Source organism: Oryctolagus cuniculus, chromosome 18 (genome assembly GCF_964237555.1).
Source record: "Oryctolagus cuniculus chromosome 18, mOryCun1.1, whole genome shotgun sequence".
Taxonomy (NCBI): Eukaryota; Metazoa; Chordata; class Mammalia; order Lagomorpha; family Leporidae; genus Oryctolagus; species Oryctolagus cuniculus.
Window position 1 is genome coordinate 11,209,715 of NC_091449.1, and position 25,173 is coordinate 11,234,887.

General features: G+C 68.5%; 3 protein-coding genes across 12 annotated transcripts; all 3 read left to right on the forward strand.

The window, feature by feature from the left end:
* The first annotated feature begins 20 nt into the window (after nucleotides 1–20).
* RSPH6A (radial spoke head 6 homolog A) lies at nucleotides 21–7,125 on the forward strand. Of its 3 annotated transcripts, none has more exons than XM_070062079.1 (6): nucleotides 21–802; nucleotides 1,866–2,103; nucleotides 3,125–3,889; nucleotides 4,630–4,774; nucleotides 5,019–5,136; nucleotides 6,741–7,125. In XM_070062079.1, the coding sequence occupies exons 1-6, from the start codon at nucleotides 144–146 to the stop codon at nucleotides 6,853–6,855; spliced, it is 2,040 nt and encodes a 679-aa protein (XP_069918180.1). In that variant the 5' UTR covers nucleotides 21–143; the 3' UTR covers nucleotides 6,856–7,125. The 3 variants fall into 3 exon arrangements, with proteins under 3 accessions (XP_069918180.1, XP_069918181.1, XP_069918179.1); XM_070062078.1 differs by having other exon boundaries at nucleotides 22–802; nucleotides 6,737–7,125; XM_070062080.1 differs by lacking the exon at nucleotides 5,019–5,136 and having other exon boundaries at nucleotides 6,737–7,125.
* A 2,332-nt stretch (nucleotides 7,126–9,457) lies between these two features.
* Nucleotides 9,458–15,843, forward strand: DMWD (DM1 locus, WD repeat containing). Of its 2 annotated transcripts, XM_051840106.2 has the most exons (5): nucleotides 9,462–9,999; nucleotides 11,533–11,715; nucleotides 12,968–14,230; nucleotides 15,047–15,121; nucleotides 15,416–15,843. In XM_051840106.2, the coding sequence occupies exons 1-5, from the start codon at nucleotides 9,559–9,561 to the stop codon at nucleotides 15,461–15,463; spliced, it is 2,010 nt and encodes a 669-aa protein (XP_051696066.2). In that variant the 5' UTR covers nucleotides 9,462–9,558; the 3' UTR covers nucleotides 15,464–15,843. The 2 variants fall into 2 exon arrangements, with proteins under 2 accessions (XP_051696067.2, XP_051696066.2); XM_051840107.2 differs by lacking the exon at nucleotides 15,047–15,121 and having other exon boundaries at nucleotides 9,458–9,999.
* Nucleotides 15,844–15,987: 144 nt separating this feature from the next.
* Nucleotides 15,988–24,992, forward strand: DMPK (DM1 protein kinase). 7 transcript variants are annotated; one of them, XM_051840108.2, is made up of 15 exons: nucleotides 15,988–17,183; nucleotides 18,912–19,003; nucleotides 19,240–19,323; nucleotides 19,395–19,490; nucleotides 19,961–20,109; nucleotides 20,296–20,389; nucleotides 20,599–20,805; nucleotides 20,879–21,142; nucleotides 21,836–21,921; nucleotides 22,889–23,000; nucleotides 23,113–23,270; nucleotides 23,361–23,458; nucleotides 23,582–23,628; nucleotides 23,858–23,947; nucleotides 24,216–24,992. In XM_051840108.2, the coding sequence occupies exons 1-15, from the start codon at nucleotides 17,024–17,026 to the stop codon at nucleotides 24,486–24,488; spliced, it is 2,010 nt and encodes a 669-aa protein (XP_051696068.1). In that variant the 5' UTR covers nucleotides 15,988–17,023; the 3' UTR covers nucleotides 24,489–24,992. The 7 variants fall into 7 exon arrangements, with proteins under 7 accessions (XP_051696068.1, XP_051696071.1, XP_051696069.1 ...); XM_051840111.2 differs by having other exon boundaries at nucleotides 23,862–23,947; XM_051840109.2 differs by having other exon boundaries at nucleotides 20,879–21,127.
* Nucleotides 24,993–25,173: the final 181 nt, after the last annotated feature.

The window sequence follows — 25,173 nt, forward strand, 5'->3', positions numbered from 1 at the left end:
GGGGGCTCGGGCGCAGGACTGCGCATGCGCGCCCCGCCTGGTAACGGCCCGTCCCTCGGGCCTTGGCTACGGTGTCGCTGCGGCTGCTGGTCGGGTGCCTGCCCGCAAGCCTCCCTCCGGCCCGGACGCTCGCCCCTCTTGCCATGGGGGACCAGCCCCCTGACCCTGAGTACCCGTCCCGCCAGCCCTGGAGCCGGCAGGGTTCCCAGAGCTCGGAGCCACGGCGCAGCCGGGAGCTCTCGCAGCCCCAGGCCCTGTCGGAGGAGGCGCGGCAGATGCTGCTGTCCGAGGCGCAGGCCAGCCAGGACACCCGCTCCAGCCTGCCCCGGCACAGCCTCCGCTGGTCCCAGGGCGCCGGGCTGCCCCCAGACGGGAACCTGCCCATGATGGCCCCAGACGCCCGGGCGACCAGCCTGGAGTACTCCACAGGGCTGGGCTTCCCCCCGGAGTTCCAGGGCTACGCGAGCGAGGGCAGGGTCTCGGCCGGCGAGCACACCACCCAGCTGCTGCTGCAGCAGCTGCAGCAGGGCTCCGGCGGCTTCTTCCAGCAGTTCGAGTCCCCCTACCAGGACCCCCGGGCCAACCTGGGCCAGTTCGGCTTCTACCCGAGGGAAGAGCAGTTCGGCGAGGACACCCCGCACGGGCCCTACCTCAGGGACGACCCTGCCCTGCCCTTCCTGCCCTCGGACCTGGGCTTCGTGCCCTTCCACGTGGAGATGCCCGAGCCTCACGCCCGGGAGCTGGCTGTGCAGAACGCCAAGGCCTACCTGCTGCAGACCAGCGTCGGCTGCGAACTCAGCCTGTGAGAGGGGCCGGGACCGGGGGGGGGGGGGGGGGGTCCCGGCCAAGGCCAAACCTCCCACATGCAGGAGCCCTGATCCAGCCAGGGCCAGGGCCGCCCAGGGGCAGTCCTAGGGGGCAGGACAGGCGTAGGACAGGAGTGAGGCGAGGAGGAGGAGGGAGGTGGTGGGCGGTCAGGGAGGTGAACAGCCCCTCCCCACAGCCCGCCCCTGCCTCAGATTCTAGAATCCAGCAGGACTCAAGGGCTCCCGGTCCTGTCCTGCGGGAGATCTCCCAGCTCTCGGGAGCTGCAGGGTCAGAGGTTCCCCCCAGCCCTGAAGTCAGGTGGCCCTGGTCGCACAGGCTGGCTGCCGTCCTCACTTATGGCCCCAGCCAGGCCCCTGACCCTTCCCGACCTGGACCCAGCCCCCCCGGGCACATCCACACCCCACCGCCTTCCCACAGTCCCTGGGTTGATAGGCCGAGAGTTCTCGCCCCTTTCCAATCCTCAGATTACTACGCTGGCTCCGTGCAGCATTAAATACAAACAGGGGAGGACTCGAACCTTTAGCCTTCATGGGTGACCCTTGGCCACCCCGTATAAGACTATAAAAAAATCTCTGGGGGGGGGGTGGAAATACGAGCTGGCGCTGAATGTCCTAGAATTCTGATTTCCCTGGTCCCGGTCTCCCTTCACCCCCCTACTTAACCATGGCGCGGCATTCTGTGCCGCCTGCTGAGATGGGCAGGGAATGTCCCCTTCTGCTCGCGTCCCTGGGTCTTGGTGCCCGGGCGTCTCGGGCCCATGCACGGAAGGAACCACCCACGCTGACCCCCTCCCTTCGTGCAGATCCCAGCTGAGCCCTCCCCTGGCCACCTGTCAGCCCCAGCACGCGCCCCCAGCTCTGTCCCCATAGAAGTCGCCATCAACTTGCATAGTTAACCACCTGTCCGCACCCAGCCCCACCAGGGCGAGCACACTTCCCGTTCCCGGCTGGCCCCCCACCCCCGCGCCAGGGCTCCAGAGCTGACTCAATGATGCCCCCACCTCCCACCGCTCCTCCCCGCCCCGCCCCCGGACGCAGGTATGAACACCTGGTGAACCTACTGACCAAGATCCTGAACCAGCGGCCCGAGGACCCCTTGTCCATCCTGGAGTTTCTGAACCGCACCACGCAGAGCGAGTGGTTCCACCCCAAGGTGGACACGCTGCAGGACGACCCCGAGATGCAGCCCACCTTCGAGATGGCCGAGAAGCAGAAGTCGCTGTTCTCGCGCGGCGGTGGCGGCGGGGAGGGCGAGCAGGAGATGGAGGAGGAGGTGGTGAGTGGGCGTGGCGGCGGGGAGGGGCGGAGCCTGCGGCGGGGGCGTGGCCGGGTGGGCGTGGCGCTCTCCTGCTGGTGCGGCGCAGAGGCGGCAGTGCCTGGGAGCCAGCTCCCTGCCGCCGCCCCCGGAAAGCTCCGACAGTGCTTGGGCCCCTGCCAGCCGCGTGGGAGGCCCCGACGGGGTCCCTGGCTCCTGGCTGGCGGGGTTTGAGGAGTGAACCAGCGGGTGGAAGACCTCTCTCTCCTTCTCTTTAAGAAAGAAAACAGAGAGAGAGAGAGAGATGGTTCATCCCCTGGTTTACTCCCCAGCTGGCCAAAAAATGGCTGCAGCTGGGCCAGGCCAAAGCCAGGAGCCTGGAACACCATCCGGGGCTTCAGCACGGATGCAGGCGTCCAAGCACTTGGGCCGTCTTCCGCTGCTTTCCCAGGCCATAGCAGGGAGCTGGATCAGAAGTGGAGCAGCCGGGACTAAAACCGGCGCCCATATGGGATGCCGGTGTCACAGGTGGCAGCCCAGGGCCACCCCCACCCCCACCCCCCCGCCCCGTGGCTTTCTGAGCCAAGGAGATGGGGGAGGGGGAGGGGAGGCAGCCTCTTCCCCTAGTCGGCTGGGTATGTGGAGTATGTGTTAGGGGTGCGTTTGGCTGCAACAGAAAGCGACCGAAAGTGACATTTGCGTCCTCTAAGACAAGGCCAGAGGGGGTCAGGCAGCGCGGCCACGCTACTGGGGGCCACGCAGTGTCCCCACGGTCAGCCGCAATACCTCGTGGTGTACGACTTTTCGTCCTGTGCGTTACTGTCTCAGGGTCCCAAGGTAGCTGCTGTGGCTCCAGACTGCACATCCCCAACTCCAAGCAAAGGAGTTGCTTGTGCTCCCCAGGGTGGCTTTGTGTTCCGCATCCAGGAACCCTCTCCCCCTTACTCCTTCCCTGCCTGGGGGGGCCCCTGGGCTGCAGCGTCCCAGCAGCAGGGTCCAGGGCAGGGAGCCGCGCTCAGCCCGCTGCCCTCTGCCCCCGCAGACGGAGACGGTGGTGCCCAACATCATGGAGGCGGCCTTCTACTTCCAGCAGGGGGGCGTGGGCCTGAGCGCCGACGAGAGCTTCCGCATCTTCCTGGCCATGAAGCAGCTGGCCGAGCAGCAGCCCGTGCACACGTGCCGCTTCTGGGGCAAGGTGCTGGGGCTGAGCCGCAGCTACGTGGTGGCCGAGGTGGAGTTCCGGGAGGGCGAGGAGGAGGGCGAGGAGGAGGAGGGCGAGGAGCTGCTGGAGGGCGGCGACGTGCTGGAGCCGCACGGCGAGGAGGAGGCGGAGGAGGACGAGGAGAAGGCGGCTGACGCGCTGCCGCAGCCCACCTGGCGGCCACCGCCCGCCACGCCGCGCGAGGAGAGCCGCACGGGCGCCAACAAGTACCTGTACTTCGTGTGCAGCGAGCCGGGCCGCCCGTGGGCGCGCCTGCCGCACGTGACGCCCGCGCAGATCGTGCAGGCGCGCAAGATCAGGAAGTTCTTCACGGGCCACCTGGACGCGCCCGTGCTCAGCTACCCGCCCTTCCCGGGCAACGAGGCCAACTACCTGCGCGCGCAGATCGCGCGCATCTCGGCCGCCACGCACATCAGCCCGCTCGGCTTCTACCAGTTCGGCGAGGAGGAGGGCGACGAGGAGGAGGAGGGCGGCGCGGGGCGGGACTCCTTCGAGGAGAACCCGGACTTCGAGGGCATCCCCGTGCTGGAGCTGGTGGACTCCATGGCCAACTGGGTGCACCACGCGCAGCACATCCTGCCGCAGGTGGGCGCCGGCGAGACCCGGGCGTGTGTGCGCGCGCACGCCCCCGCAGGGAGCGCACAAGGGCTTCAGAGCCTTCCAGAATCCTTGCGCGGGTTTGCTTATTTGGAAGAGTTTCAGAAGGGGGGGGGGGGAGGAGGGAGGGAAGGAGGGGTCTTCATTCCCCAAATGCCTGTAACAGCCAGCGCTGGGCCAGGAGCTTCTTCCTGGTCTCCCACATGGGTACAGGGCCCCCAGCGCTTGGGCCCTCTTCCACTGCTTTCCCAGGCCATAGCGGGGAGCTGGATCAGAAGAGGAGCAGCCGGGACTCGAACCGGCGCTCTGATGCCAGGTGCTGGTGTCACAGGCAGTGGCTTCACCCTCTGGGCCACAGCGCCACCACTGCTCCCCCCCACCCCGCCCCGCCCCCATGTTGGGGGCTAAGGAAGCTCCTTCAGACATTAGGGCTGGGGAAGCACAAGCCTGCTCGGGGGTGCTGTGCCCCCGTGTTCAGTGGCTCAGCCCACAGGGAGCCCCCAAAACAGTCCGCGTGCCGCAGGGGCTGGGGCCCAGCCGTGCCCGCCTGCAGCAGGCGCCCATCACGTCCGCGCTCCGGGCCACAGCGAATGCACAGTCTCCCCTCCCCCAACCCCGGGGACAGGGTCACTGCCTGGTCCTTCACCCCCTTGCAATGCCCTGGCCAGGCTCTGTCCCCCCGTCCCGCTCTGGGGGGAGCCACCTGAATGCCCACCCCCCACCCCCAGGGCCGCTGCACGTGGGTGAACCCTCTGCAGAAGACGGAGGAAGAGGAGGAGCTGGGTGAGGAGGAAGAGAAGGCCGACGAGGGGGTGGAGGAGGTGGAGCAGGAGGTGGGACCCCCGCTGCTGACGCCGCTCTCGGAAGATGCAGGTAAGGACCCCCCCCCGCCCCGCCATGCTGACCCCCACCTGCCAGGGCCGGGGAGAAAGGAGGGGCGGCAGGCTGCCCGGAGGCGGCCCCCATCACCAGCCCCAGTGGCTCTCTCCAGCCCTTGCAGTGGGCGTCCCCCTCTCCTGGCTGTGGTCGCTGAGGCCCACCCAGGTCAAGCGGGGACCGGGCACCCCCAGCCTTGCCCGCGGGGACCCCGCTGACCTCGCCGCCCCCTCTGCTGCAGAGATCATGCACATGTCCCCCTGGACCACCCGCCTGTCCTGCAGCCTCTGCCCACAGTACTCCGTGGCCATCGTGCGCTCCAACCTCTGGCCGGGCGCCTACACCTACGCCATTGGCAAGTAGGTCCCCCTCCGGGCAGTGGCGCCCCCGCTCAGCTCCCGCACTGAGAAGCCCAGACCAGAGAAGGAAGGAGCAGACTGGGGGTGGTGCCGGCCCGGGGGTGCCGGCACCTGCAGGCACCTGCAGGCTGTTAACCCGGGTCTCGCCCTGTCCCCCTGACCCCCGCCACCCAGGCTGGATCTCCCTTCTAAGGAACCTCACTCCTTTCCGGGGGTCCCCGGACGGTTCTATACCGGGAGGGATCTTCTGGGGCTCAGAAGTCTTCCCGCCTCACGACCTCGCATCAGTTGCACCCCAAGGCCTGACAAGCGGGTACCCAGATCCCGGCGCCCCAGGCTCCTCCCAGCCCTGCCCTCGGGAGCCCGCGGCCGGCGCGCTACCAGCTCCGCCCGCCAGGTGGCAGCACAACCTCTCACTTTTGTTGTCCATTCCATGTCCTCTTACGTGCAGGGTTCCTTGCGGGTGGGATTTCGCGTCACCCCAGGCCCCTGGGTGAAAAGACAGCCCCGGGGCTGGCGCTGTGGAGCAGCGGGTTAAAGCCCAGGCCTGCAGCGCCGGCATCCCATAGAGGCGCCACTTCCAACCCAGCTCTCTGCTGTGGCCTGGGAAAGCAGCAGAAGGTGGCCCAGGTCCTGGGGCCCCTGCACCTGCTTGGGAGACCTGGAAGAAGCTCCTGGCTCCTGGCTTCGGGTCATCTCAGCTCTGGCTGTTGCAGTCATTTGGGGAGTGAACCAGCAGATGGAAGACCCCTTTTCTCTATATATAACTCTGTCTTTGAAATAAATAAAATAAATCTTAAAAAAATAAAAAAAGACATCCCCGGGCACAGGCAGAGGAAGCACATTGACCACATAACAGGCCCACCTCCAGCCCAATGCCCCATTACAAACCAAGATAAGTTCCACACTAGAGAGTGGTGGCACGGGCGAGGGGCTGGTGACCGCTCACAGGCACGGCGTCCTGAGGGGCTCTGGGCGGGACCGCTGGAAACAGCAGCCTTGGCTGTGTGATGTCGAGGCAAAGACCGCTAACAGGCAGCAGCAGGCAGGGTAGCATCTGGACCGGGCTTCCCATGCTGAGTGCGCAGGGCTTCCCACGCCGAGTGCGCAGGGCTTCCCACGCCGAGTGCGCAGGGCTCCCTGGGGAGCTGGTGAAGGTGCGGAACCTGCTGGCCCACTCCCCGAATGCCCTTGGCAGCTGGGACCAGGCCAGGCAGGAGCCAGGAGCCAAGAAAGCATCCCACGTGGGTGACAGGGACCCACCCAGGCGGGCCCTCCCTTGCTGCCTTTCCCGGCGCATTAGCCGGGAGCTGGGTGGATGACGGACGGGATGCCGGCACTGCGGGCTGCGCCACAGCGCCCCCCCCCCCCAGTCAGTCCTTCAGTGGCACCTGCTCCGTTTCCAGTGCCAGGCGGCCACACGTGCTGTTGGGCAGCGTCAGCCTGGACCTGGCCCGGCGCAGAGCCAGTGCTCAGTAAATCCTTGATGGAGAGACCCCTCCCCCACCCGACGGCTGGCTCCTGTCACCCAGTGGCCCTCCAGCTCTGCCTGCCCAGGCTGGTGGGGGGCCCCTCTGAGCTCCGTCCCCGCCCCCTGCAGGAAGTTCGAGAACATCTACATCGGCTGGGGCCACAAGTACAGCCCGGACAACTTCAACCCGGCCCTGCCGGCCCCCGCCCAGCAGGAGTACCCCAGCGGCCCCGACATCGCCGAGATGAGCGACCCCACGGTGGAGGAGGAGCAGGCCCTCAAGGCGGCCCAGGAGCAAGCCCTGGCCGCCACGGAGGAGGAGGAGGAGGACGAGGAGGAAGACGAAGACGAGGAGACGGACGACTGAGGCCCGGGAGCCGGCAGGGTCCCCCTGTGCTGTGTGCGTTGCGGGCTACGGCCGGCGTCCTCACTGTTGGGTCGCCTCCTGTCCCTGGAGGGCAGGGGTAGTAGCGCGGAGGAAGGAAGCCGCTCCCAATAAAAGGTCCCCCGTAGCTTTACGGCTGAGTCGCTGATTGATTTGTTCCCAGCCGAGGCCCCTGGGCTCCGCGGGGCGGTACCTGCCTGCCTGGGCCGGGTCTCCCCCGGCTGTTTCCCTTTCTTGGTTCGTCTGAACATCGAAACATTTTAGAAGGCCCTTTGGTCAGTCCAGCAGTGCTGGGGACACAGAGGTGACCGGGCAGCCCCAGTCCTGCCTCCCTGGAGCTGAGGCAATGGAGGAGAGACAGACCCCCCCCCCGCCCCACACAGAGCCCCGAAGCTGGCGATGAACAGATCAAGACGGGGGGAGGGGCACACGGAACCCTGTGCCGTGCTGGGGACGGGTCTCAGAGCTCTGTTTTACGAAAGGCAGAGTTAGAGAGAGGGAGAGAGGCCGGCGCCGCAGCTCAATAGGCTAATCCTCCGCCTAGCGGCGCCGGCACACCGGGTTCTAGTCCCCGTCGGGGCGCCGGATTCTGTCCCGGTTGCCCCTCTTCCAGGCCAGCCCTCTGCTGTGGCCAGGGAGTGCAGTGGAGGATGGCCCAGGTGCTTGGGCCCTGCACCCCATGGGAGACCAGGAAAAGCACCTGGCTCCTGGCTCCTGCCATCGGATCAGCGCAGTGCGCCGGCCGCAGCGCGCCGGCCGCGGCGGCCATTGGAGGGTGAACCAACGGCAAAAGGAAGACCTTTCTCTCTGTCTCTCTCTCTCTCACTGTCCACTCTGCCTATCAAAAAAAAAAAAAATTAAAATTAAAAGAGAGAGGGAGAGAGAGGTCTTCCATCCGCTGGTTCACTCCCCAAATGATCACAACAGCCAGGGCTGGGCCAGCCAGGAGCCAGGAGCCAGGAGCCAGGAGCCAGGAGCCAGGAGCCAGGAGCCGCATCCAGGTCTCCCACGCGGGTGCAGGGCCCTCTGCTGCCCCCGACACTGGCAGGGAGCTGGTTGGAGGTGATGCTGGCAGTGCCTCCAACTCTGGCCCCACCGTCCAGGGTTTCACTTTGTCTTGACAGCACTAGGGAGCCCTGGGGGTCGGGGGTGAGCAGGGGAGGGCCCTGACCGCACTTCTGTTCTGCAGGGCTCCCTCTAGGGCCAGGCGTTGGGCACCGTGGCTGAGACCCCCGCTGCTTGGGGGCCCACGCCCCACATCACAGTGCCTGGGTTTGAGTCCTAACCTCTGCTCCCAATCCCAGTTTCCTGGAATGTGCGCCCTGGGAGGCAGCAGGTGATGGCTCCTATCTGAGACCCGGGTGGCTCCGGGCTTTGGCCTGGCCCAGCCCTGGCTGTTGCAGGCATTTGGAGAGTGAGCCAGTAAGTGGGATATATATATATATATATATATATATATATATATATATATATATGAAAGAAGCAAGGCCCTCCAGATACCACATGGCGGCAGAGGGAGTGAGACAGGAGGCTGGAGATCAGACAAGGCTGGTGCGGGAGGCTCAGGGCTGTGAAGAGGAGAGGAAGGCCTGGGTGTGGAGGTGACGAGACACCAGCTCCCGGGCCCCATGACTGAGCGCGTGGCAGCACAGCGCCATGGTGAGGCCTAAGGACTGGCAGGAAGGGGGCAAGGTCGTAGGACTCGTTGAGTGGGAGATGCCCCCTGGGAAGTCCCTGTGAGGAATCCAGAAGCCACCGAGTCCGTGGGACTAGCAGGCTCTGCGTTGGGGGCAGGGTCGGCTTCCCCAGGAGAGGGGCGTGGCTCTCACTGCGGGCAGGTGGGTCACCGGGGACATTGGCGGTATTGTGGGACCGAAGACATTCTGGGGTCATAGCTGGGTTTAGGAAGATGAGGTGACTGAAGGCGGTGGAGTTACGGAGGTACGTAACGGAGGGGGTACACTATACGGAGGATGTTTGGGGTTACTGTTAATCAGTAGCGGGTCAGATGAAATTCTTGGAGTTTCTGGGGCCAGCAGGGATGGGGGGAGGGAACCCATGGTGCGGGGGTGGGTAGGGGAGTAATGGTTGAAGATGCTATCAGGGTCTTCAGGAAGACAGTGGAAAACACGAGGTCCGGACGGTGCGGAGACTCTAAAGGAGACGCACTGGGGTCAGCTGTGACGTCATAGAGAGGCCGGGTCAGGGAGGATGCCTTCCTTTGCTGGTCCCTGCGTTGCTAGGCAAACGGTTCCTAGGGCGCTGTTGCTAGGGACCGGAGCGCTCAACTGACCACGCCCCCTTCCACTGCGGGCCACGCCCCACAGCCAACCAGGAGCCGCTCACAGGCGCGGAGGCCACGCCCACCGCCCCGCCCCGCCCACAGCCCCCGGACCGTTACCCGAGCGACGGTCGCGGTTCGTCCCGCCCTCGGATCCGGGTGCCAATCGAAGAGGCGTCGCCGGGGCGACGACCCCACCTCTTCCGGCGCGGTCCCGCGGCTTCCGGCAGGGGGCCCGGCGGCGGGCGACTGTCCGGCAGCTGCGGGGCCCGGGGGGCGCCCAAGATGGCGGCGGGCGGCGCGGAGGGCGGCTCGGGCCCCGGCGCCGCCATGGGGGACTGCGCGGAGATTAAGTCGCAGTTCCGCACCCGCGAGGGCTTCTACAAGCTGCTCCCCGGGGACGGCGCCGCTCGCAGGTCCGGTCCGGCTTCCGCCCAGACCCCGACGCCGCCCCAGCCGCCGCAACTCCCGCCCGGCCCTGCCGCCGCCTCCGGCCCCGGCGCCGCGGGCCCCGCGTCGTCCCCGCCGCCCCCCGGCCCTGGGCCCGGGCCCGCGCTGCCCGCCGTGCGCCTCAGCCTCGTTCGCCTCGGGGAGCCCGACGGCGCCGGGGCCGGGGAGCCGCCGGCCACGCCCGCGGGGCTGGGCGCGGGGGGCGACCGCGTCTGCTTCAACCTGGGCCGCGAGCTGTATTTCTACCCGGGCTGCTGCCGCCGCGGGAGTCAGCGGGTGAGGCCTGGGTGCTGAGGAGTGAGGGAGGGCCCGCCGTGGGCAGCCCAGGTGTGGCGGCCATCCCGGGCAGACGGGCCGCTGGCAGGTCATGCGGCTTTGGGAGGCGTGACAGGAGGTCCTCGCGATGCTGCGTGGGCGTTGAGGGTCGAGCGGGGGCATCAGAGATGAGGTGGGGTCCCCGGGCCCTAGGGGGCCGGCGCTCTGCCGGTGCTTGGGAATCCCGAGGTGCCGCAGGCTCAGGGGCGTCTGCAGGTGTGGTGGGGGGTGGTCCTTGAGACTCGGGGAGCCCAGGGCTGTAACAGGCCTTTTGAGGGTGACCCGGTCAGCAGCTGGGGGATCCGAGGCCATGAGAGGCCCTGGTGGGGAGAGCCCCAGGTGTCGGCATCGCTACAGGACCGGGGTGGGGGAGTTGAGGGGCCTCTGCAGTTTATGGGGGTCCCCAGGAATGAGGGGATCTGGAGAGCCCAGAGCTATGAGGGTAGCAGAAATGTGGGGGTACCATGAGGCCGGCTGGGTCCCTGAACGGGGGGGTAGGGTCGTGAGGTTTGGGGGCTCCAGATGGGAGGGAACCCTGGGACGCCGGGCTTTAGCGTTCCAGGGGATTGTGGGGCCCCGAGGTTTTGGGGTCTCAGAATGTTGTGCCAAGTCCCAAGGGAGCTGCTGAAGCTCCAGGTTGGGGCAGGGCTGGGAAGAATCGAGCTCAGGGCCCAGGGGACCCCGAACCCTGCAGGCAGGGTGGCCCCGGCTTCGGCACGGCTGGGTCGGGGCTGTCGGGCAGGGTTCCCGGGGCGGGGGCTGTAGGGCAGTGTGTCCCTGGATTCGGCACGGCGGGGCAGGGGCTGTCGGGCAGGGTGTCCCGGGGTGGGGGCTGTCGGGCAGGGTGACCCCGGATTCGGCATGGCGGGGCAGGGGTTGGTGGGCAGGGTGACCCCAGATTCGGCACAGTGGGGCAGGGGCTGTCGGGCAGGGTGTCCTGGGGCGGGGGCTGTAGGGCAGTGTGACCCCGGATTCAGCATGGTGGAGCAGGGGTTGGCGGGCAGGGTGTCCCGGGGTGGGGGCTGTCAGGCAGGGTGACCCCTGATTTGGCACGGCGGGGCAGGGGCTGTCGGGCAGGGTGTCCCAGGGCGGGGGATGTCGGCCAGGGTGACCCCGGATTCGGCACGGCGGGGCAGGGGCTGTCGGGCAGGGTGACCCGGATTCGGCACGGCGGGGCAGGGGTTGGTGGGCAGGGCGTCCCGGGGTGGGGGCTGTCGGGCAGGGTGACCCCGGATTTGGCACGGCGGGGCCAGGGTAGTCCAGCCTCTGGAGGCGCCGTGGGGAGGGGTGGAGACCCTCATAGTCATTTTCCCCTCTACTGTGTGTGATCCAGGCTGCCTTCCTGTCTGTGGCCGCCCCCTCCCCGCGCCGGCTGCCCACTTCCCTCAGGGATTTAACCCTGCTTCCTCTCGGTGGTTCCCCCAACCTCAACACCCTCTTCCTTCCTCCCCTGCAAACCATCAACTCCTCCCTCCTCCTCCCTCCTCCCCCCAGTCCATCGACCTCAAGAAGCCCATCGACAAGCGGATCTACAAGGGCACGCAGCCCACCTGCCACGACTTCAACCAGTTCACCGCCGCCACGGAGACCATCTCCCTGCTGGTGGGCTTCTCAGCCGGCCAGGTGCAGTACCTGGACCTCATTAAGAAGGACACCAGCAAGCTCTTCAATGAGGAGGTGAGTGCCGCGCCCGGGCCGCGGCGGCCATGAGCGGAGGGGGAGGGGCAGGGAGACAGGTGACGGTCGGAACAGCGCGGTCCCGTGCCCAGCACCACACGGCTGAGTTGTCATGGAGAGGTGGGTGCGGATCGGGGCGCCCACTTCACAGGCGGGAAGACTGAGGCTGGTGGTTAGCTGGGAGTCGCTCGCTGCCCCTGCTCCACCAGTAGCTCACCCGTGACCTTGGGAAGGCGCCCGGTCCCTGAGCCTTGGTTCTCCTCCTCCGCAGAAAGGGATCCGCGTCCACGCCTCCTAGGGCCACTGGAAATGAGCGCAGGCAGCTGTGTCCGGGTGGCTGGGCGCAGGCGCCACAGAAGCCCTTGTCTGCGGCGGGGACGCCGTGTCCCACGGCCTGTGTCTGCCTGGCAGGAGGGAGCCGGTGGGACGCTGAATGGGCGAGAAATCGATTAGCTCCTTGCAGTGAGTGCTGCCCGTGCCAGGTTCCGGCCGCCGGAGGCGGGGGCGGGCCCTGAGCGGAGCTGGCCATGTGCCAGCAGGTGGCCACACTGCAGGGAGGGCCTTCCCGGGGCGATGCGAGGTCAACGCCCAGAGGAGGGCGCATGCCTGGCACGGATGCCCTGCGGCGGGACAGCTCCCCGGCCGCGGCAGGCTCAGGGGGGTCGCCGTGTGCCCTGTGCCCAGAGACGCTCCTGTTCCCCCTTTCCCGGCTCGGCGCCCGGGGCTGCGGAGGGGCTTCCTTCTGAAATGTCCCACGCAGCGCGCTGCCGGCCGGGCCGGGCCGGGCTGGAGGGATGCAGGGTTGGTGGCGCCCCGGGCCGGGCCCTCTGCGTGTGCCCAGGGCTGGCGGTGAGTTGTGGGGCAAAGAGCAAGGGATTTGGAAGGGATTCGGCTAAGCCGCTGCCGGGATGGGGCTGCCATTCCCTCGGCCAGGAGCTGCTCTGGGGGCGCGGCCCTGTGTGCCCGCACCCCCCGGAAGTGACGGCCTGTGACCGGCTTTTGTGCGTCGAGCCTGTTGAGGTCGGGGTGGGGAGAAGGGTCACACAGAGCGGCCCAGCGGGGCTGTCCCTGCAAAGGCGGGCCCTGAGGGTTCCAGAGCTCCCTGGGGCCACCTGTCTTACTCAGTTTGCAAGATTTCTGCGGCTGGGCGAGCCAGCCCCCGTCCCCAGGCCTTCTTGGGGGTCCCAGGTTGGGTAGGAGGTCCACGAGGGGGCCGGCCTTCTCCCAACCCCCACCCCATCTCCCCCGGCAGCGGCTGATCGACAAGACCAAGGTGACCTATCTGAAGTGGCTGCCCGAGTCGGAGAGCCTGTTCCTGGCCTCGCACGCCAGCGGCCACCTGTACCTGTACCACGTCAGCCACCCGTGTGCCTCGGCGCCGCCGCAGTACAGCCTGCTGAAGCAGGGCGAGGGCTTCGCCGTCTACGCCGCCAAGAGCAAGGCCCCCCGCAACCCGCTGGCCAAGTGGGCGGTGGGCGAGGGGCCCCTCAACGAGTTTGCCTTCTCGCCCGACGGCCGGCACCTGGCCTGCGTCAGCCAGGACGGCTGCCTGCGCGTGTTCCACTTCGACTCCATGCTCCTGCGCGGGCTCATGAAGAGCTACTTTGGCGGGCTGCTGTGTGTGTGCTGGAGCCCGGACGGCCGCTACGTGGTGACAGGCGGCGAAGACGACCTGGTTACCGTGTGGTCCTTCGCCGAGGGCCGCGTGGTGGCCCGAGGCCACGGCCACAAGTCCTGGGTCAACGCTGTAGCCTTTGACCCCTACACCACGCGGGCGGAGGAGGCGGCGACAGCCGGCGGTGATGGGGAGAGGGGCGGCGAGGAGGAGGAGGAGGCCGAGCCCGGGGGCCCAGGCTCTGCCAGAGGCGTCCCGCTCTCCCCGCTGCCCAGGGCCGGCTCCATCACCTACCGCTTCGGCTCGGCCGGCCAGGACACACAGTTCTGCCTCTGGGACCTCACCGAAGACGTGCTGCACCCACACCCGCCCCTGGCCCGCACCCGCACCCTCCCTGGCACCCCTGGCACCACGCCGCCCGCCGCCGGCAGCTCGCGGGGCGGTGAGCCTGGCCCGGGGCCCCTGCCCCGCTCGCTGTCCCGCTCCAACAGCCTCCCGCACCCGGCCGGTGGTGGCAAGGCCGGGGGCCCGGGCGCGGCGGCCGCAGAGCCCGGCACGCCGTTCAGCATCGGCCGCTTCGCCACGCTCACGCTGCAGGAGCGGCGGGACCGGGGGGCCGAGAGGGAGCACAAGCGCTACCACAGCCTGGGCAACATCAGCCGCGGCGGCGGCGGCGGCGGGGACAAGCCCAGTGGGCCCGCGCCGCGCAGCCGCCTGGACCCGGCCAAGGTGCTGGGCACCGCGCTGTGCCCGCGCATCCACGAGGTGCCGCTGCTGGAGCCCCTGGTGTGCAAGAAGATCGCGCAGGAGCGCCTCACGGTGCTGCTCTTCCTGGAGGACTGCATCATCACCGCCTGCCAGGAGGGCCTCGTCTGCACCTGGGCCCGGCCGGGCAGGGCGGTGAGTGTCCCCGGGCCGGCCGGCGGCCGAATCCGCCTGTGGGATGCGGGCTTTGTTGTGTTTGAGAGCTTCTTTATCTGAGAGGTAGAGTTGCAGGGAGAGAGGTCTTCCATCCGCTGGTCCACTCCCCGCGTGGCTGCAGTGGCCAGGCTGCGCCGATCTGAAGCCAGGAGCTCCCGGTCTCCCCGCGGGGGCGGGGCCCGAGCACTTGGCCGTCCGCAGCTCTCCCAGGGCACGGCAGGGAGCTGGAGGGGAAGGGGAGCCGCCGGGACCCGGAACTGGCTCCCGCGTAGGATGCCAGTGCTGCAGGTGGAACCTTCGTCCACTAAACCACAGCACCGGCCCCCAAAATTTGTTTTTTGAAAGGCGAAGCTCTTTGGGGTCTTCGGGCCAGGACACCAGGGCGGGATTGGTCCTGAGGCCTGGCACTGTCTGGGTCTTAGCCTGCCGACGGGAGGCCCAGGCTGGCAGTAGAGGCCGGGGTGCCAGTGCTGCATGTTTGTGCCTGTGTGACCCCAGACTCAGCCTTTGAGTGGGCGGTGGGGTGGATACACCCGCTTCCTGGGTGGCTGTGGGGGGCGGGGCACCCAGTGTCACGCCAGCGGAAGCCCAGGCCTGGCACCCTGTCGGTTCAGAGCAGTCCCAGCTGTCCCGCTGCTGGGCGCTGGGGCTCGGGTGCCCAGGACCCTGGGTCAGGGGCTGAGGCCTGGCTCCTTGGGATCCTGGCTCCCTAGGGTGGGGAGCGCAGTCTCAGAGGCAAGGGTGTGGGGCTTTGGGGTGCCTGTTGGGTTCTGATAGACCCCTCTATCTCCCTAGTTCACAGACGAGGAGGCCGAGGCCCAGGCAGGGGAAGGAAGTTGGCCCAGGTCACCCAGCAAGTCAGTGGTAGAGGTAGGACTGTCCCAGGTTCTTCTCCCCGCCCCCTGTCGGGAGGGGACCCCAGTGTCCCCCTCTCCTCTGCGCCTGCCGCTCCCCCACCGTCTGTGTCGGAGCTCACAGAAGTGCCAGCCGCCGGGCCGGGAGCTGGCTGAGATGTAGGTCCCCGAGCCTAGAGCTCTGGCCTCTGTCTGGCGTGGGGGTGGCTTGGACAAGGCCCAGGTGGGCGGCAGCCTGGGGGACACTGGCTCCCTCTGGGCACTGGCACACTCTAATCCCCTCCCCGTCTCTCCCTCTCCTCTTCCCCAGGGCGTCTCCTCCCAACCAGGCAACTCCCCAAGTGGCACAGTGGTGTGAAGCCGTGGAGGCTGGGGTCCCCGCGCTGTGCCCCAGCCTCCTGGCCACAGTCCTTCCCGCTGACCCCACGGATGGCCGCATTAACAAGACTAACTGGGACCCAGGACTGCTGCAGGCCCCCTGCTGGCCCAGACACTGGGGGGATGGCGCAGTCCCTGTGGCCTCTGCCTTGTCCCCACCACTGCCAAGTACAATGACCCTTCGAACATCAGTGTTAACCTGCGTCCCTGTCCCCAGCATGTGACTGGTCACTCCTGGGGAGGAAGCCACGCCCCCTGCTTCTGTCTGCTTTTGGAGAGTGTTAAGTTATGGGAGCCCCTCAGGGCCCTCCCTGTTCCCCAGGCCCTTTTATTTATACTAAAGTTCCCTGTTTCACAGCGGCTCGGGCCCTTCTGCGGATGTGTAGGTGCAGAGTGTGTGTGTGTGTGTGTGTGTGTGTGTGTATACGCGCACCTGCCTCCTGCTGCCCCCCCCCTTAAAGATTTATTGGAAGAGTTAAAGAGAGAAATTGTCCACGTGCTGACTGCCCGGATGCCACAAGGGTCAGGCCAAAGCCGGTAGCCACAGGGCTCTGTGTGGGTGTCCCTTGCCCCCTCTTGATAGCAGAAGGCCCGGGCAGGATGGGCAGCCTCCATGGGTCATCAGTGAGCAGGGCCTGGGGGCAGCAGAGCGTCGCAGCCAGTGCCCGGGAGACCAGGGTTTCTGCGGAACGGCCTCCCCCTGCCCCTGACCCCGGAAGGCCGTCCCCGGGCTGCGCTCTGGCGCTTGGGAGCGGTGCTCCCTGCTCCACCCTCCATCCCCGAATGTTTCTGTTTCTAATCCCAGCCGGGGCAGGAATGTGGCTGCCCGGCCTGCCGCCAGGGAGCTATTTTGGGGGCTCATTTGCCTGGGGAGGGCTTGGCTCCCCGCCCGCCTCCCCCCGGCCTTGGCCAGCAGATCACCCCTGGCCCTGGCTCCAGAGGGCGTCCCTTCCCGGTCCTCTCCCTACCACCCCTTCCCCACCTGCCAAAAAAGCCCGTGTAAAACAGGGGGCCTGTAGGCTAAATTTAACTGTCCCAGCGTCGGAATCCATGGCTGAGTCACAGAGGAGCTGCCCCTGCCCCAGCCTCCGCTCTGGGGCTTGTGAGGAGCAAGGCGGGGTAGTTGTGGGTCACTGGGCCATGATTGGCCCTCTCCAGGCGGGGGGCGGGCTCTTCTTGGCATCTGGCACCTGTAGCTTTCATCCAGGGCACACCTTTTTATGGGGGTGGTGACTGTGAGAGCTGAATCTCCGTCCATCTCTCCAGTCCAGTTCTGAAGGGTTCTGAGAGGCCCTGGCCGGAGGGGGGCTGGCTTGTGAGGGGTTAAGGCTGGGAGGCGGGAGGGGGGCTGGCTCAGGGGGTGGGGAGAAGAGGAGGAGGCCTCAGCAAGAGAGAGAAGTGGCCAGAGAGGCCCAGGGGACAGCTGGGGACAGGCAGACATGCGGCCAGGGCTGCGGGGCCTGCACAGGGGGTGCCAGGCCCTGTGACAGGAGGACCCGCGCCCCGGCCCGGGGAGGGGCCATGGTGCTGCCTGCCCGCCATGTCGGCCGAGGTGCGGCTGAGGCGGCTCCAGCAGCTCGTGCTGGACCCTGGCTTCCTGGGGCTGGAGCCCTTGCTCGACCTTCTCCTGGGCGTCCACCAGGAGCTGGGCGCCTCCGACCTGGCCCAGGACAAGTACGTGGCCGACTTCTTGCAGTGGGGTGAGTGCTGCCTGCCTGGGCTCCCCGAGGCTGTGGAGTGGGGGCGCCGGACAGAGGCAGGGACTTAGCTTCCGGGGGGCAGGATGGATGTGGGCAGGTGCTCCTGTACCGGGGCCCAGAGCTGGGCCCTGGGCCCTGGGACCCCTATCCACGCGCCACCCTGGCGGGCAGAGTAAGGTCAGTGAGGCGGGCGCCGCTGTGACTAATGGTCACGGCTGGGGAGCCATGACGGCGGGCTGGGCACAGCTTCCTGTTGTCTTACTGCACCGCGTCCCCAAGTCTGGGCCTGGACACGTGGCGGGAGCCCCGTCTCCTAGGACCCTTCCCCAAAAGTGGACCCTGTGGCCCTCTCCCCAGCACACAGGGGCAGGCTGGGAGGGCCACACGGGCCAGCTGCCAGGGGTGCGGCTGGCGGGCAGGTGTCCGGCGCCAGGCTCTCCAGCCGCCCTGACAGGTGCCCAGCCCTGGGAGGGCGCAGTGACTCACCCAGCCCTGGGGGAGAACCAGCTCTGCAGGCAGGCGCCACCCAGCATCTCCCCCCCCCCCCCGCAGTTGAACAGCCTGGGGGTCTGGGGGATGTGCCTGCTTTCTCTTGGCTTCCGCGTGCCCTGCCCCTACCAGCCTGCTGTGGGTCAGGGCCTCCCCAGGCCCTGGGCGCAGGTCTGAGGTTAGGGTGCTCCCGGTGCAGCCCTTGGCTTGTCTGCCGCCGCCGCCGCACTCCTGACCCACACCTGGCCCACGCTGGCTTCTGCCGGCCTCCCCCCAGGGCTTCCTCTGGGCTGGGCCCCTGTGTCAGTGTCTCAGTTGCTGTGTGCTGTCTGTGCCCCTGGCCAGTCTCCTCTTTGACAACAGCCCGTCCTCTCCCTCCTGTCTCACAGGTGGGAAGGGGGGGGGGGCAGGCCCTTCAGCCTCCTTCTCCCTGCCTCCCACCCCCCACCCCCCCATCTGCCTCTGGCCTCTGGAGCTGGGTGGGCAGGGTAAACTGAGACCTGGGTGGGGGAGGGGCCGCTCTCCTGGAAGCAGCACTCCTTTTGTGGCCTGCGCTGCCTCCTGCGGCCCCTCCCCTGCCAGGCCTCCCGGGCGGGGGAGGGGGCCCGGTTCCCGCTGCCTTTTAAGGGCTCAACGCCTTGGCGCGCTCTCCCTCCCCCGCGGCTGGCCCTGGCCGGCCCTTTCCTCATGGCCCCACTCTCCCTGAGCCCCCCAGGAGCCCCGGGGGCCGCTCTGCCCTCCATACCCCACTGTGTGTCCCCCTCTCCTGTCCCTGCCCATCGCTCTCCATCCCGCCTCTGAAGTCCTGTTGGACACCCTGTGGGAGGCCAGGCTTCCCTGGGCCTCGGCAGCTGCGCGCTGGAGCCCAGCCGGGTGTCCCGCCGGCAGTGACTCCCCCTCCCCCCAGCCCCTAATCCAGTTCCCAAGGTGTGTGTGGTCCAAGGCCCCTGCATCTGAGTCTGGGTCCTGGGTGCAGCTGCAGCTGTGGGTCGTAACCCGACTCGTAGGGAGTGAGGTCTCCGGTCTTCTGCCACCGGCGGGGGTGGGTGGGGTTGGTAGCCCTCGCCCCTCCCGCGTCCCGGCCCCGGTCTCAGACTGGCTTCCCTGGCTCCTCTGGAGCAGTTTTGGCCACGGCTGCCGTGGGGAGGCCTGTGGGGACGGAAACCCTAAGCTGCAGCTGAGAGGGACAGGGCGGGACCTCCGCTCCTCTCTCGTGACCCCCGTTCTCCCCCTCCGCAGCGGAGCCCATTGCGGCCAGGCTTAAGGAAGTCCGGCTGCAGAGGGACGACTTCGAGATTCTGAAGGTGATCGGGCGCGGGGCGTTCAGCGAGGTGAGCCCCGGGCCCGGCTGCGGCTCCGCCCCTGGGAGCCGCGTGTGGGCGGGGCCTTGCCGTTTGGGGCGGGGCTGTAGAAATTGATGAATGACTGAGTGCTAGACCATGAGGCGGGCCGGGTTGGGGGCGGGGCCGCGCCGGGTGGAGTCGGGGGCGGGGCCGCGCCGGGTGGAGTCGGGGGCAGGGCCGCGCCTGGCTCCTCCTCCCCCGCCCCAGTCACTTGGGGCCTTCAGGTCGCCGTGGTGAAGATGAAGCAGACGGGCCAGGTGTACGCCATGAAGATCATGAACAAGTGGGACATGCTGAAGAGGGGCGAGGTGAGAGCCGGGGCTGGGCGCGGGACGCGCGGTGCCCCCCACGCCCTCGCTGCAGCTCGTGGTGCCCGCAGGTGTCGTGTTTCCGGGAGGAGAGGGATGTGTTGGTGAACGGGGACCGGCGCTGGATCACTCAGCTGCACTTCGCCTTCCAAGACGAGAACTACCTGGTGAGCGCCCGGTCGGGGCCCAGGGAGGGGCGGCCCCCACCCCCGCGCCGTCCCCACTGACAGTGCTGGCCGGGGAGGCTGGGTGCGGCAGGTGAGGGGCCATCCGTCCGCACCCGAGGCGGGAGCTGGTCCCCCGCCCCCGCTCGCCTGCGCTGATTCTGAGGGTCTCTTTCTGGAGAGGGGAGGCTCTGCGCTGGAAGGAGATCGCCCCCCAGGATGTGGCGCCCCCGGCTGGGCGGGGAGTGCCCGAGAGCTGTGCTCTGGGTGATGGGAGGTCTCTGGGTTCTGTCCCCTGAGCCCCAGGGGCATCCTGGGAGAGGTAGTTCTGGGGCAGGGTCTCTGATCTGGCCTGCAAGATGGCTGCGGCTGCGGGCTGCGGGCTGCGGGGTCTTTGCCCCAGGATGGGCACCTGGGAAAGCAGCCGTGGATGCCTGGGGGGGCTACCGACCCCGTGACACGCCCCCTCCCAGTACCTGGTCATGGAGTACTACGTGGGCGGGGACCTGCTGACGCTGCTGAGCAAGTTCGGGGAGCGGATCCCGGCTGAGATGGCGCGCTTCTACCTAGCCGAGATTGTCATGGCCATAGACTCCGTGCACCGGCTGGGCTACGTGCACAGGTGGGCGTGGCGGGGTGGGGCGGGGCCCGGCGGAGGGCGGGGCCCGGAGATGGACAGCCAGAAGCTTGCAGACGCCCCTAGCGTAACCCGAGGGGGTGAGGCCCTAGCGGCCGTGCCCACAGGAGCGGAGCTGGCGGGACAGCCGGCCGGCGGCTCACCTCTGCCTCCCCTGTCCTCTTGGCGCAGGGACATCAAACCGGACAACATCCTGCTGGACCGCTGCGGCCACATCCGCCTGGCCGACTTCGGTTCCTGCCTCAAACTGCGGGCGGATGGAACGGTGAGCGGGCGCCTTCGGGAGGAGCGGGTGGAGCTGCGGGCGGGGCGGGGCCAGATAGAGACCGGGCCTGCAGGTGTGAAAGAGAGACACCCCGGGGGGAGGGGAGGGGCTGAGCAGCCCGGCCCGGGCCTGGTTAGGAGGGGTGGAAGGGGTGGGCGGGGCAGGGCCGGAGCCCTGCGGGAGCCAGAGCGCGGGTCTCCTCGGCTCAGGTGCGGTCGCTGGTGGCTGTGGGCACTCCAGACTACCTGTCCCCCGAGATCCTGCAGGCCGTGGGCGGTGGGCCCGGAGCGGGCAGCTACGGCCCCGAGTGTGACTGGTGGGCGCTGGGCGTGTTCGCCTACGAGATGTTCTACGGGCAGACGCCCTTCTACGCCGACTCCACAGCGGAGACCTACGGCAAGATCGTGCACTACAAGGTGGGCGCGGCCCCGGGAACCCGGGCGCTCCGGGCGCCCGCTCCAGGCTGACGGCCCTCTCCTCCCTGGCCAGGAGCACCTGTCTCTGCCCTTGGCGGACGCGGGAGTCCCTGAGGAGGCTCGGGACCTCATCCAGCGGCTGCTGTGCCCCCCGGAGGCCCGCCTGGGCCGGGGCGGGGCAGCTGATTTCCAGAGGCACCCTTTCTTCTTTGGCCTGGACTGGGACGGTCTCCGGGACAGCGTGCCCCCATTTACCCCGGATTTTGAGGGTGCCACTGACACATGCAACTTCGATGTGGTGGAGGATGGGCTCACTGCCATGGTGAGCGGGGGCGGGGTAGGTACCGCGCCGGCTCCGCCTCCCTGCCTTCTAGGGGCCTGCTCTGTGCCCACGCAGTGCCGGGGACCTGGTGGTGGCCTAGACGTACGATCCAGGAGGGACACAGATTGCCCCCCCCAGACAGTGAGGCCCCCGCTCCTTCAGGGGTGAGATGGGGCAGTACAAGGGGCTGGGCTCAGAATCTAGTCTGGAAGGTTCTGGAAGGCTTCCTGGAGCAGGGGGCTATTTGAAAGGCAGAGTTACACAGAGAGACAGAGGCAGAGAAAAAGAGACCGTCCACCTGCTGGTCCACTCCCCAGGCGGCTGCAATGGCTGGGGCTGGCACTGCCCAGAGCCAGGAGCCAGGGGGAGGAGCTCCATCCGTGTGATGCCGCCCCCTTCTGCCTTCCCAGGCCATAGCAGGGAGCTGGATCGGAAGTGGAGCAGCCGGGACTCAAACTGGCGCCCCTATGGGATGCTGATGTTGTAGATGGCAGCTTGACCCACTGTGCCACGGCGCCGGCCCCTCCCTGGGTCATTTCTGTCAACTGTTGACCGTTGGCCTGGAGTGCTTGGCCAGGGCAGCTCTGCAGAGCCCTGATCAGTCAGCTGGGGGCCCTGGAGAGCACCGTCGGGGGCGAGGGCCGGAGGGGCACCATGGGCGGGGGTGGGGCCTGGCAGGGCTGGTGACACACACGCTCTCTCTCGCAGGAGACGCTGTCGGACATGCGGGAAGGCGTGCCGCTGGGCGCCCACCTGCCCTTCGTGGGCTACTCCTACTCCTGCCTGGCGCTCAGGTAGGCGCTGCTGGGTGGGATGAGGACTCCCGGCTCCCTGCTGACCCGCACCCCGGCAGGCGGCAGTGACTGAAGGGGCTGGGTTCCTGCCGCCCACGGCGGGGACCCAGGCGGAGCGTGCAGCTCCTGGCTTCGGCCTGGCCAGACCCAGCTGTTCCGGGCATCGGGGGAGTGAACCAGCAGACAGAGACCGCCCTCTCCCTCTGCGTCTCTGAGGGGATTCCTGACCCATTAAAAACCATTCCGACGCAGTGGGGCCGCAGAGGCGCCCCGGCCCCTGGAGCCGCCAGGACTGGCAGCCTTCGGTGTCTTTGGTTTTGTTTCTCACAACCAATTTCAAGAGAACACAGACTCCCTGGTCACTCACCCACTCGCGAAGTCTTTAGTCCCAGTAGCGCCCTGCGTATGGCAAGTGAGTGAGGGACCGTGGGTGAGCAGAGGGAGCTGGCTCGTGAGCGTCCTGTCCAGCGTCCAGCTGTGAAGACGCCCGGCCGCCCCTCCTCACCGTGCCAGTGCCCGGAGGGCCGCCCGTGGGCCAGGACAAGGGCCACAGTGGGTCCTGTGCGTGGCCTTGAGACCCCGGAGGGGCTGGGTGGGGGGAGGATGCTTTTCTGGCTGTTTCCCCGGGGGGCGGCCAATTCCTACATAGTCTGGGGAACCCCAGGCCCAGGTTCAAGACCGCACTGTTGGAGGTGACCAGGGTGGGGCAGGGTCTCCCTCCATGACCTGAGTCCCTGAGGAGAGGAGTCTGCAGGTGCCACCTGTCGGGAAAGGGGGGTCCCTGGGTGGGGGGGTGCCCTCTGAGGGGCGGGGCCTTTCCAGCCAGAGCAGGGGCTGCCAGGCATCCTCTCTCAGGAGGGCCCTCCTCCGGCCGCCTGCCCCAGGCCAAGGGCTGGGGACCCCTCCGACCAGCACCCCAGGGTGTGACTGGCTCTGTCCCTGTCCCTTCTCGCTGTCCCTCTCCCAGGGACAGTGAGGTCCCAGGCCCCACCCCCATGGAACTGGAGGCCGAACGGCTGCCTGAGCCACACACGTGCGTGCCCAGCCTGGAGCCCCCGCTGCCCCTCCCGGAGGAAAGGGTGAGTTGATGGAAGAGGAGGCTGGTCCCCGGGGACGAACAGGAGCCAGCGTGGCCAGGGAGTGCTGGTCCCCGGGGCAGCAGACAGCCCTCCGCCCGGTCCCCACGTGCAGGCTGAAGCGGCGGTGCCGGCGGCCCACCCCGCGGCGGAGGCCGAGGCCGAGGTGACGCTCGGGGAGATCCAGGAGGCCCTGGAGGAGGAGGTGCTCACGCGGCAGAGCCTGAGCCGCGAGCTGGAGGCCATCCGCACGGCCAACCAGGCCTTCGCCAGGTCGGGGGCGTGGGCAGGCGGGCGGCGGGCGCAGCTTGGGCAGCCCCCCTTGCCCGCCGCCGGGGCGCTCAGCGCTGTGTCTGCCCACAGCCAGCTCCGCGAGGCCGAGGCCCGGAACCGGGACCTGGAGGCGCACGTCCGGCAGCTGCAGGAGCGGCTGCGGCTGCTGCAGGCCACTGGAGCTGCAGGCGAGTCCCTCGGCCGCGCCTTCCCCGGGTGCCCGAGGCGGCGGCGGGGGGCCGGGCTGGGGCACGCCGCGCCACCGCCCTCCGCCACCCTCCACGCCATCCGCCTCTCTCTTCTCCTTCCAGCTGTCACGGGGGTCCCCAGCCCCCGGGCCTCGGACGCACCTTCCCATGTAAGACACCTTTCTTTCCCTGCCTCGGGCTGCTGGCCCCTCTCCGGAACCCCGCCCCGTCTCCCCGTCCAGATTTAGGGCTCACCCTACCTCTCTGGGGCTCCGGAGGGCAGCCGCCCCGCCCCGCAACGGCCCCTCCACTACATGGCCTCCGAGACCCCCCTCGACCCCCTGGCTGCCTCTCGCTGGGCTGGGCTCCGATCGGGTCACCTGTCCCTTCTTTCTCCAGCTAGATGGCCCCCCGGCCGTGTCTCTGGGCCAGTGCCCGCTGGTGGGGCCAAGCCCCATGCACCGCCGCCACCTGCTGCTCCCTGCCAGGGTACGTCCGGCTGCCCACGCCCGCCGCCGCGGGCCCACGCCTTGCTCCGCCCACCCTGTGCCAGCACCGCTTGGCTGCGCCTCTGCCCGGCTCGGCCGACCGCGGGGGGAGGAAGCTCGGGCAGCCAATCAGCACAGGCCGCTAGGGAGCAGCCAATGACGACTTCGGACGGCGTTCCAGGCTGGCTCGCAGTTGGGGGCGGGGCGGGGCTAGTCTCGAGCCAGTCAGAGGCTGGGTCTCAGAGCTGACCCCGCCCTCTCGCCCGCAGGTCCCTAGGCCTGGCCTATCGGAGGCGCGTTCCCTGCTCCTGTTCGCCGCTGCTCTGGCTCATGCCCCCGCCCTGGGCTGCGCTGGGTTGGTGGCCCGCGCCCGCCATCACCCCGCGGCCTGGCGCCGCCCAGGAGCCCTCTTCGTCCCCCGAACCCTAAACTCCGGACTGTGCGCCCCTCGGGCCCCGTCGGAGGGTTGGGTGACCTGGCGCGGCCCAGAAGCCGCTCCCGACTCTCCGAGGGCGCTCGGGGCCCCAGCTCCGGTCCTGTGATCCGGGCCCGCCCCCTGGCGGCCGGGGAGGGAGGAGCAGGTCCGCGGCCGGCGTGCGGGGCTCCGGGGGTTCGGGGGAGAGTGCCGCTGCCGGGGGATGCGGACCCCTCGTTCACCCCGGGCTGCGCCCCGCGGTCCCGAGAGGGCAGCAGGCCGAGGCGCGGCCGCCCGGGGCTCCCTTCTGCGCACCCCCACCCGTCCCGAGCACGAGACCCTGCCCTCCGGGGGGCGTGCCGTTCCCGTGGCGACCTCCGCCCGCTCCCGCGGGGCTCCTGCGCCCTTTGCACGTGCGCTGCTCTCGGAGCCACGCCGGCTCCGCCCGCCTCGGCGGTGTGGATATTTATTAACTTTGCCCTCCCGACCGCTGACGGGCCCCAGGACCCCGGCACTCCAGTCCACGTTTGGATGCACTGAGACCCCCGACATTCCTGGTATTTATTGTTTGTCCACACCTGGGACCCCACCCCCAGCCCCTCGCCAATAAAAAGCCCTCTACTCGGCCCGAGCCCGGGACTCTGCGGCGTAGGCTCTGTGCGCGGCCGGGGCGGGAGGGCGGCCAGGGGGGCGGGCCGGCCCGAGGCCCCGCCCCGGCCAGCTGCGGCCCCGCTGGGCGGCCGAGCGCGGCCATTCCCCCGCCGCTGCGCCTGCGCAGCCACGCGCATCCGCTCCGGGAACAGGCCGGGGAA